The sequence below is a fragment of the Raphanus sativus genome, chromosome 6 (genome assembly GCF_000801105.2).
Source record: "Raphanus sativus cultivar WK10039 chromosome 6, ASM80110v3, whole genome shotgun sequence".
Classification (NCBI taxonomy): Eukaryota; Viridiplantae; Streptophyta; class Magnoliopsida; order Brassicales; family Brassicaceae; genus Raphanus; species Raphanus sativus.
Genome location: NC_079516.1, coordinates 20,352,317 through 20,363,368, shown reverse-complemented (window position 1 = coordinate 20,363,368; position 11,052 = coordinate 20,352,317). Strand labels below are relative to the sequence as shown.

The 11,052-nt window shown below is 28.4% G+C and overlaps 2 protein-coding genes across 3 annotated transcripts; both read left to right on the top strand.

Moving 5' to 3' along the window:
• Positions 1-64: 64 nt before the first annotated feature.
• LOC108809326 (membrane protein PM19L) lies at positions 65-1,623 on the top strand. Of its 2 annotated transcripts, none has more exons than XM_018581475.2 (4): positions 65-302; positions 539-752; positions 896-941; positions 1,397-1,623. In XM_018581475.2, exons 1-4 carry the CDS (start codon positions 176-178, stop codon positions 1,475-1,477), a joined length of 468 nt encoding a protein of 155 aa, XP_018436977.1. In that variant the 5' UTR covers positions 65-175; the 3' UTR covers positions 1,478-1,623. The 2 variants fall into 2 exon arrangements, with proteins under 2 accessions (XP_018436977.1, XP_018436976.1); XM_018581474.2 differs by having other exon boundaries at positions 67-302; positions 533-752.
• Positions 1,624-6,916: 5,293 nt separating this feature from the next.
• Positions 6,917-8,725, top strand: LOC108808066 (accelerated cell death 11-like). The gene is made up of 4 exons (XM_018580267.2): positions 6,917-7,112; positions 7,326-7,498; positions 8,137-8,285; positions 8,574-8,725. The coding sequence occupies exons 1-4, from the start codon at positions 6,936-6,938 to the stop codon at positions 8,678-8,680; spliced, it is 606 nt and encodes a 201-aa protein (XP_018435769.1). The 5' UTR covers positions 6,917-6,935; the 3' UTR covers positions 8,681-8,725.
• Positions 8,726-11,052: the final 2,327 nt, after the last annotated feature.

Genomic DNA, 11,052 nt, shown 5'->3' with positions numbered 1-11,052 from the left:
AAACCAAACAGCCTTAACCAAGAAAGGCACCGTCTAATCAAACCTATATATAATAAAGCCCAAGGTCTTAAATCATTACACATCCAAAATTGTGAAGATCTTAACTTCAAATATAACTTTTCAGACAAAAAAATACATAGCTCTAGATTGTTCTTGTCTAGGGTGACAAGAAAAAATGGCGGAACAGCAGATGAAACCAGTGGCCTCTTTGCTTCTACTCCTGAATTTCTGCATGTACGCCATTGTTCTCGGAATTGGAGCATGGTCCATGAACAAAGCTATCAGCCATGGCTTCCCTATTGGTATATATTTTTCTTTGTGTAATAGAAAAGCATGTAATTTCTTAACTAATCAATCATTTTTCTCAAATTGTTTTTACTATTTTGTGTCACTAACTGTACATCACAAATCTGAAAAAAAATCAAGATGAAATAATTTGGTAGTTTGAAAATAAATTTAAAACATTCTCATTAAAAATTAATAATGGTTTGAATAAATCATCTTAAGTTGTTTTTTCTTTCAAAAATTAAAGGTGCAGATTTCAGTCTTCCCGCTCATTTTTCGCCCATATATTTTCCGATGGGCAATGCGGCCACTGGATTCTTTGTGATGTTTGCTTTAATTGCCGGAGTTGCTGGAGCAGCCTCTGTTATCTCCGGTGTCAGTCATCTCCAGTCCTGGACTACAGCTAGTCATCCGGCAGCTGTCTCTGCTGCCATGATTGCTTGGTCTCTTACAGTTCTAGCCATGGGGTATGCTAATAATCAAAACACATTTTTGAGTCTTTGACATAGCATTCATTCATTTATTTCCTTTTTACTTTTTTTCCACACCAAAGATAAACATATAATTTGTAGTTTTTGAAACTCGTTTTTTCTTGAATGTACTGATACAGATTTGGATGCAAGGAAATTGAACTTGGGATGAGAAATGCCCGCCTGGTAAGTAAACCTCTATTATATAGTATATATCATTATTGCAAAAAGGATTATGGCACAAACATATATATAGTACTTCTTCTGTTTCAAAATGTTAGATATTTTAAACTTTTTACACATATTAATAAAACATATTAAATCTCATTTATATATGTATAGTTTGTTGTGATTATCTTTTCCCTATAATTTTAAACCAATAAAAATTGCATAAGTGCAATTATTTTTTTGAAGTTTGCAATTAGTAAATAAAACATGTATTGAAAATGTAAAAAAAAATAGATTTTTCTGAAACAGATTTTTTTCTATGATATGTAACTTTGTGAAACAGAAGGAGTAGTTGTTTAAATAAACAAATCCAAAAGAGTGGTTTAGATGTGATCATGTGAATAACTAAAACCATTTGTAGAATACTTTTAATGAGCAAAAAAATAATTCAACTTTTTGAAATTTTTTGGCAGAGGACAATGGAGGCATTTCTGATAATACTTTCAGCGACACAACTTCTCTATATCGCTGCTATATATGGAGTTCGGAACTAAAGAAATAAAACGGATTTCTTTTCTTTTTATTTATTTGTTTTGTAAAATTTATATATACGCACCCAATTTCTTTATTTGAAGATGTGTATTTGTGTGATTTGGATTATTTGATTGGATTTACACTAAAAATCTTATTTTGAGTGTGTGTTTAATTAAAAAAATATTTTGTGCATGCATTTCATAATCGCATAACTAAAGTTATTTGATTAAATAATGGAAAATAATGAAAAGATAATATTAAAATATGTCAATGGAATATTCCATGAAACGCATATACAGTCCGGATTCTCTTGTTCCCATTTGCTATGCCCACGAAAATACCTACGGTTTGACCTCTCATAAGCTCTATCCTTCCTCTCATGGCTATTATCAATCCAAGGCATTCTTCTTAATAATACAAAACTATTTGATAGGATTTAAACCAAAACAATATAATTTGATCGTCTGACAATGACAGTTTGCCGACAACAATATTAAGGAGTCAAGAACACAAGGGATCCGCATCTCTTTCTTCTCGAATTTCAGAATATTGATACGAAGAGTCTTCGTTGAAAGTCAGACATCCGTGTGTAATAGCGTATCGCGGACTTTTAAGATGCGTGCTTACGTTTCAATTTTTGTGAAGAAATATACGAATCGAAAAGAAAGATGAAAGGAGAAGGAGGTCAGAAAAAAAAAGAGGTTTGAAATGGGTACATATTTGGACTCAGAGTCATTGGATGATATGAATACCGGAAACTTCCTATTAGTTTTCCATGTCTGCCACAAGTACACTACAAGTCTTCTTGATGCGATATGTGCGTGCCCTAAAGGCCTAACCCACAAAAAAAAAATTAGTTGTAGATAGCATCTTTACCGAATTATTTTTGTGAAACTACCCTTTAAGACATATTAAGAAACTAATTGAAATACATTTATATTTGTATTAATATTATCTATTTAACCAAGATTCCCTCCGTTTCAGAAAAATTCATATTCTAGAAAAAAAAATTGTTTAAAAAATATATATTTTTTACCCTTTCAATATATTATTTAATGAAAAAAATAAATTTCAAAAAAATAAATTGTGTTTGTTGGATTTATATTGACTTACAATTATGGAAAGCTATTATTCACAAAAATAATGCATTTACAATCAAATTTTAAAGTGTTTTCTTAATATATGTGAAAATACTAAAATATATATCTTTTGATACGGAGAGAGTAGTATTTTAGATAAATAGATGTATTTATAAGATCAATGTATTTTGTAATTAATATTGAGCTAAAAGTAAATGTAAATTGCATTGAATTTGTAAAACGACACATTTATGCAACACAAAAATGGCTAAATGACATGTAATATGAAACATATGGAGTAATAAATAACTAACAGTAAAATCATTAGTAAGTTGGAATATATAGGGTTTTTGGCGAATTTCTTATATATTAAAAGAGAACCATTACAACATTTTTTGTAATCACGTGTCATCGCCACAGTCATTCTTAAAATCATTAGAAAAATATGTTGGTACTTCTAAATATATAATAAGTTCTTTATTAAACTAACCATAAATTAATTATTATTATTCTTCATTTTTTCTTATATAAAAATCTCAGAATTGCGTAATGTGGCTTAAGTATATATGACAATTAATGATTTTGAATAATAAATATTTGATAAAAATTAGTCGATTCTCTATCATTTCTTAAAATTGTAAATTATTAAAATAAATTAAACAACCACATAAACTATATAATAAAATTTTAGTTTTTTGGTATATGTTATATTTTTGAATTATTAAAAACGACTATAAATAATTAAATTTGTTAAAATCTCACATTGAAATTTTGTTATCCATAGTTTAAAATTTATATTATAACCAGATACAAATGACTACAAAATTATATAATTATATATACATATATATATATATTAAATAATTATATACCATATAAAATTCATAGTTATTTAAATTTCAAAATTTTCTTTGGTTGTTTTGAGAAAAAATATTGAACAAATATGTACTACTTAATATTTATATTTCAAATTTTGCATTGAATGTTTTTAAAATTATAAATTACTAAAACTATTTTAACACCCCCACAATTTTTTTTGTTATTTGTGATTTTAAAAATTTGTAATAAAAAGAAAAATGATCAAAAATAGAAAAAGTGTTTGTTTGGATTAATAAAATTTATTTATGTATTTTCGCAAATTTAGTTATATAAATAGAAGGTACTAAAATTTAATTATTCAATATATTTTTTTTTATAAAATGTAAAAAAAAAATATAATACATAAAAGTGATTTATATATAATATCATCCTCCATAAAGCGCGGATCTTAACCTATTAATTTATTAATTGACTAGCATTCCACAGTTCTATTGCTAATATCATTAAATATGCTTATCATTTTACACCAATCATTAACTGTGTATTAGATGTTTTTTGTACACCATCAACTGTCTTAATTCATAAATTAACCATAAACATTAAATAAATATATCATCTATTTTGGCAAGAAAACTAAAATCATTACAAAATTAACAAGTAAATTTAACATCAAATACAAAACAATTAATCTACCAGTATTAATAAATAATTCTACCAGCTTCTGGGATAAAAAAAGTATGAAGAATCTAAGACCGTCAATTAGGTTAACCTTAGCTTCTTGTTCACGTAATTTTCATTTTTAAGACACGTACCAATATCGGTTGATCTCCCAAGTAATTCAAGCTTATATCGGTTGTCTTCTCAAGTTCGCAACCCAGCAGAACCAGTGTTTTTAAACCTACTTATATCGGTTGTCTTCTCAAGTTAGCAACCCAGCATAACCAGTGTTTTTAAACCCGGACCGAACCGGCGGTTGGACCGGATTCAACCGTGAACCGGCACCAAGCCGGGTTGGGTTAATGCCAAAACCCAATCAAAATTGAATCGGTTAAACACCCATATTGAAACGTTAAAAATCTGGGAACCGGTGACCCAACGAACCGGTTCAACCATGGTTCGTATAGAAAACAAAAATTTTGTTAATAAAATAATTAGTTTTTTCAAATAAAAAATAGGGTATATGATAAACTACAACTCAAAGTATTTTTGTCTTTGACATCTTTTTCTTTTTAAGTCTGTGACGTTTTAAAATGTATTTTATACTTTTCAAGGTATTATCTTTTTAGGTGAAATTAATAATTGAAAATTTACATTTGTGTTTTTGATGTTCTCTGTAAAACTTTTACAGTGTACTAAACAATGAAAGATAATGATCAAAAAATTCCGCTTCCATCAAATTCAAATATAGAAAACCAACAACCGACAAAATGTGTATATATTTTTTTTCAAAGATGATAAAGATTTATAGTGATAAAACCCTGGATGATAAACTTTAAATGTATTTTTCTATTGATTTAGATTTAAATTATTACATTGTTTTATTATCTTTATTACATTTCAGTTTGTTATTTTCTATTTGTTAAAAACAATTGCAATGTCATATGGAAGGTGACAGGGCATTTCATTAAATATGTTGTGAAATGTCTTGAAGAACACTTACTCAGTGTCTAATAGCACTTCGCACATAACTCTCATCATTTCAAAGACTGCTTTATCCGCAAAAGGTTTCTTGTATGACTGCCAACTTTCCTTACACAGTAATATGCACATTGATCCGTGATCCAAAATATTTCCGGTTGACTTGCCGGTGCGGTTTTAAAAACACTGAGCAGAACGGATGAAATACCGTTTGGGTTTTCCTAGCACTTCTTTACTTTTTTGCCATGTACCCAATTCTTGAGGTCTCTCATTTAGTTAATCACTATTTATGATTCTCGTCCTTTATTTCTTAAAATGATATTCCATTCTTAGCCAAAAAATAGCATTACAAAGCACTCTTGTAATTTAAGAATTCTGATGCACTAAAAGCTTTTACAAACTTTTTTGGAAGCGTTCTCCTTCTTTTCTTTTCTTTTTAATACTGATCAAATCATAAATACATCTTCTATACATATAATGATTAAATATTTACAACATATGCAATAAAGATGAACAATTTCGCGAACACTTAAAGCTTTTCTAATGCAATTTCCCATCGTACAACCACAATGAATGATTCTGTCTACAGCACTCTGAAAGTTCTGATAATCTTTGCATCTTATAATCTGTAAAAGATTATATTCTTTGGAAATCAAAACTTATAATTGGTGTAGAAACATTTAAATGTTAACCAGTAGAGCACGATGTTTCCGATATTAGCTTTCTAGAACATTGTAATAAATTTTTCTGTAAATAACATAAAATATAAATATACATTGTGCTTTTACCTATGACTTAATGTTTTATGATTGGTATACACATATAGAAACATGTATATACATAAAGACATATACATATACATAAATACCAAAGGGTAATTGATTTTTTTTTTATATAGAAGATTGAATTGACTGGATGTTAGAATTATAAAAACACATGTGTTTAAATATATATAGAACTATATATATATACATATAAAGGCCTAAACATATACATACACATACGTACATATATATAGGCCTTTATATACATATATAAACCTAAATATATATACACCTATATAGACCTAAATTTAAATGCACACATATAGAGCTAAATATATATACATACTATAGAGCTAAATATACGTACATATATATATACAATATATATATATACAAAAAAATTCTACAATTTATACTCAATAAATTAGTAAGAACGATAAATTAATAAATTTTCTCAGTTATAAAATCAAAATTTAATATAACTTAAAAAAAAATTTTAAAAAAAATCTTATGTTAGCATATGGTCTCAGTATAAAAATAAATTAATGAATATAAAATTTAAGTGAATAGAAACAAAATATTTTGTTTTTATTTACATTGAAAGTCATCTTTAATTTTTTCTAACCATTTCAAAATATATTGATTTTCTTTATCATTTTAAACCTAAAAATGCATTTGTATTTAAGGTACATATTTTCTATACACCAAGTAATAGAATAAGAAAACATAAAAATTATATATGAAAAATTCCAATATATATACTTTACAAAATAATTTTCATATTTTATTTAAAAATATACTTCAAAATATATAAATCTAAAAGAGAAATATTTTGCTAAACTTATAAAGAGAAATACTAATAAATATTATAGTCTTAACCTTATTAATTTATTTTAAAAAAATTACTGTGTGTATCAAGTGTGAATGCATATTGAAGTGGGTTCTAGTATTTTGTTCATCCGTTTTCTTTGACATTTATTCGCACTATACAATTTTGAATTAGTAACAAAGATGTAAAATATATAGGAAATTTGTGTTTTGTTGGCAAGCGGGACAAGTTTCCAAATGACTCATCTTTAAAACCCCAACGTTTCTCCCTCAAAAAAAAAAGAGAAGAAAATCATTCACAAGAAAATATACACTGAAAATAGAGAGCAAAAAAAAAATAGAAATTGGCAATGGCGTCGAAAGGAATTGCGGATGCGTTCAAGGAATTAGCTGTCATTGTGAATACGCCTGGTTTGGACGTGCCTGTTAAGAACTTCTCTGATGCTTGCTCTCGCTTTTTCGTCTTATTTAAAGTCCTCAAAACAGGAATGTTTCCAAGGTTTGCAGAGATAGACTATGTTACCAAGGTATGTCTCCTCGACGTGATTATGAAAAGAATTTAAAACATAGTTATACACGGTTCAAAATTTTGAAATAAATAACACTTAATGAATAAAAAATTGGAAAGCAAGCTACAGTTTTTATATATTCAAGCTGCATATGCTAACATACAACCTACGAAAACTATCTTAGTTTTTAGACTCTTACTGAAAAGTATTGACTATCTAACCTTTTCTTAGGTGAACGATCTTGCTGAGGCGTCGAACTTAACACCGACATTAGACCTAATGGTTGACAGAGATATAGAGGCAAACTGTGTAAGGAAAGTTGGCAGTCATACAAGAAACCTTTTGCGGATAAAGCGTAGTCTTGAAATGATGAGAGTTATGTGCGAAGTGCTATTAGACACTGAGTAAGTGTTCTTCAAGACATTTCACAACATATTTAATGAAATGCCCTGTCACCTTCCATATGCCATTGCAATTGTTTTTTGTTAACCAAAATGTTAAATAGTTTTTATTTTATTACGTGCAAAATCTGCAAGAAGTGCATTTATTTTGTAGCTATCATTTTTTTTTCGAAAGGGTTAGCATATAGGACGGGAGCTGTGATGGTCCTGGAGATCAGGTCCAACAATAAAAGGGGTGCCGTTTTACATTATGTCAAAATTGAGTTTGGGTAACATCCATCTATTTGGGTTTGATAAATAAAGTTTGGTTTAATAAATAGATTTGAAGCAACGATAAATAAAATTAGTTAGTAACTATATAAATGGATTTGAAGCAACAATAAATAAAATTAGTTAGTAACTATATAAAAAAAATCATGTCCGATTTTGAAAATTTATTTAGATATTATTATAAATCAAATTTAAATAAATGTAGGGGTTTTTATAAAAACAAAAATTTACCCCAGGAACCTTGTAAATTAACACATTATAATTTTTTTATTCTTAAATAATTGATTTTTCTGAAATCATGTTTCTTGTTATCATTGTCTTTTATCTTTCAAGATCACAAAATTTGATGTGCTTTTAAAATTGATTCGCAGATCTGATAACTCCCTAAGGGATGCAACATTCACGGCTTACAATCAAGTGTTTGCTCCGCACCATGGCTGGGCTATTCAGCAGGCTGTTGCTACAGGAATAGGGTCTCTTCTTCCCAAGACTCTACTATCTGCAATGTTCAATGAAACTGGTAAGTAATGAGCTTTTGGATCGTTTATATATTTTTGGTAACTGGAATAATATATGAACTGAACCCAAATTAATCCATGAGAGCTATACAAGCAAGATAATCTGGTTGTTTAATGCATCACTAATGGCTAAGAAAAATCACAAAAATCACAATGATGGTGGTAGATGGTCGGCTCGCTCTCTAACATTCGTTATATTTTGACGGCTACAAAATTACTGACTGCACATTCTTTTTCTTTTTTGATAAGTCTGACTATACATTCTTTCATATCCTTCTGAATCTTTACAGAGGAAACGTTTAAGATCCATGCTCAAAGCTACGTTACTGCATCAGCATCAGTAACCAATTATCTTGACAACCTCTTCCTCTCCAAGAACCTTGGTATTGATTGGTGAAGATTCTGTAAACTTACATGGCCTAGGCCAATTTTATACACCATGGTATCCTTTTGTGATCACTCTTTTATACTCTATATCTGTCAATCCATGTAATAAGTTACTTTTACTAATAACATTACAATCCAAAAGCTGAACTATTACAAGAACCGCTTTGGTCTGGTTTTAAATTATTAATAGTGTACGGGGTCTTTTGCTGTTATCTACCTAAGTTGAAACTAAATAATTTTCAATTATATAATAGTGACATTGACACCATGCGGGTCTTATTCAAACATCCAACTTCTAATCCTCCACTGTACAACGATTTCAGTTTTTGACTGTCACCGAACGGTTCAAGTTGCAAAGATGCGTAATATATTTTTTTATGAACACTATCAACTAGAATGAACTCCACAACGTGGAATGTGTTAAGCTAGATGGGCTTCACACTTAAAACTAATTGGTGATAAGAGGAGTGACTCATCTATCTTATATATTATTAAGGATCCTTTCCAATATCTGATGTGGGACATTTGTCCCTAATACGCCCTCTCGAGATGATGGCTCTTTGAGCGTCAATCTCGGAATGTTTGGGCAAGGATCGATGGACCAACTTTGGGCTGGATTGATGATGGATCGGGTTGGACTGCGTGGATCGGGCTCTGATACCATGTTAATTATTAGGTACATAAGTCCCACATCAGATATTGAAAAGGATCCTTAATAATATATAAGATAGATGAGTCACTCCTCTTATCACCAATTGGTTTTAAGTGTGAATCTCATCTTGCTTAACATGGTATCAGAGCCCGATCTACATAGTCCAACCCGGTTCACATCGATCTGGCCCAAAGTTGGCCCATCGATCATTGCCCGAATATTCCGAGATTGACGCTCAAAGAGCCATCATCTCGAGGGGCGTATTAGAGACATAAGTCTCACATCGGATATTGGAAGAGATTTTAAGCAATATATAAGATAGATGAGCCATTCCACTAATCACCGATTGGTTTTCAGTGTGAAGCACATCTAACTTAACAGAATGCTTAGAGATTGTTGTATATGGTTAAGAAAAGAAAATCAAGTCTCTATAGTTTAAAAATTGCTAAAAGACTGAATTGAACATAAAAAAAAAGGCTTAAGCTTGGTATTTATATGTTTTGGATCATTCTAGGTCTTGTGTCCGTATATTGAAATTAGTATTTATAATTGAATTGAAAAATTGTATTTAATATTACAGTAAGTCTGCTAAATATTAAATTTTGAAATGTTTAGATCCTATAATATATCTTAGTTCTTTTCAAGAAATTCATATATTAAAACTAGGGTAAATCCGCCCTACGGGCGGACGTGTGAGTAAATAGAAAAATAATAAAAATATTTTACTTATATATATATCTTAAATATTTTCATTGTAATGTTTATTTTACTTATATAATGAAATATTTGTATTAAATTACTTGGAATGATAAATTAAATTTCAATACATAAATACAAAATTAATTTGAAGTTCAATCCATAATTAGAAATTATTTTTTTATCTTATACATTTGTTTGTATTGTTATTTTTTCTCTTATATATTTTCTTTTAAATCTATTGATTTGAATAATATTTTAAGTGAGTCGGTATATATTTTTTAATCGATATTTAATATTGATTAATAACTTGTACTCAGTTGTATATATAACGGTAATGTCATTCTTTTGACAAATGCGAGAATTGGAATTTTTCTTAGCAAGTAGTAAGGTGAATTGGTGTGCATGTAATATTGATTCAAATAACATTTTAATCATAAAAATTAAACACATTTTGTAGCAATAATACAATTAATAAGTTTTAAATTATATCATAAAAATATTTTATTGAAAAAAATATGTCTGATTATAAAATATTTTATACTAAGTTTTTTTAATACCAAAATTATTAAAATTATAACTTATTAAGAAACTACTTTGAATATTTTATTTAAACGGTCACATCTGCGGGGGATTAAAAATGTCATTGATTATTAAAAGTTGTGTGTACTATTAAGTGTTGTAGTAAAATATATGGTTTAAATAACTAACGAATAAAAGATATGCTAAACTTCAAAAAATTAAAAATCATAATGGTATGTTTATTTGTGGTGCTTTACTTGATTATGTGGTCAAATGAAAAGAAAGAAAACTCAACTGAAATATATTAAACAGCTTTGAAAAATTAAAAATACTGATGGTGTGTTTATTTGTGGTGTTTTTACTTGATTATTTTGTATTATGGAAAGAAAGAAAACTCAACTATATACAATAAACACAAAGAATTATGAAAAAAAAGAAAAGTCTACAGTTGCTAGATGAGAAAATTATAAATTTCTAAACAATATGTGAGAAATGTGTTGAACTGTAAAACT

Coding starts and splice junctions, on each gene's coding strand:
- LOC108809326 (XM_018581474.2), top strand. CDS start 176: ATGGCGGAACAGCAGATGAAACCAGTGGCCTCTTTGCTTCTACTCCTG. Junction 753..895: donor CTTACAGTTCTAGCCATGGG/GTATGCTAATAA, acceptor GTACTGATACAG/ATTTGGATGCAAGGAAATTG. Junction 942..1,396: donor GGATGAGAAATGCCCGCCTG/GTAAGTAAACCT, acceptor ATTTTTTGGCAG/AGGACAATGGAGGCATTTCT.
- LOC108808066 (XM_018580267.2), top strand. CDS start 6,936: ATGGCGTCGAAAGGAATTGCGGATGCGTTCAAGGAATTAGCTGTCATT. Junction 7,499..8,136: donor GAAGTGCTATTAGACACTGA/GTAAGTGTTCTT, acceptor ATTGATTCGCAG/ATCTGATAACTCCCTAAGGG. Junction 8,286..8,573: donor TGCAATGTTCAATGAAACTG/GTAAGTAATGAG, acceptor GAATCTTTACAG/AGGAAACGTTTAAGATCCAT.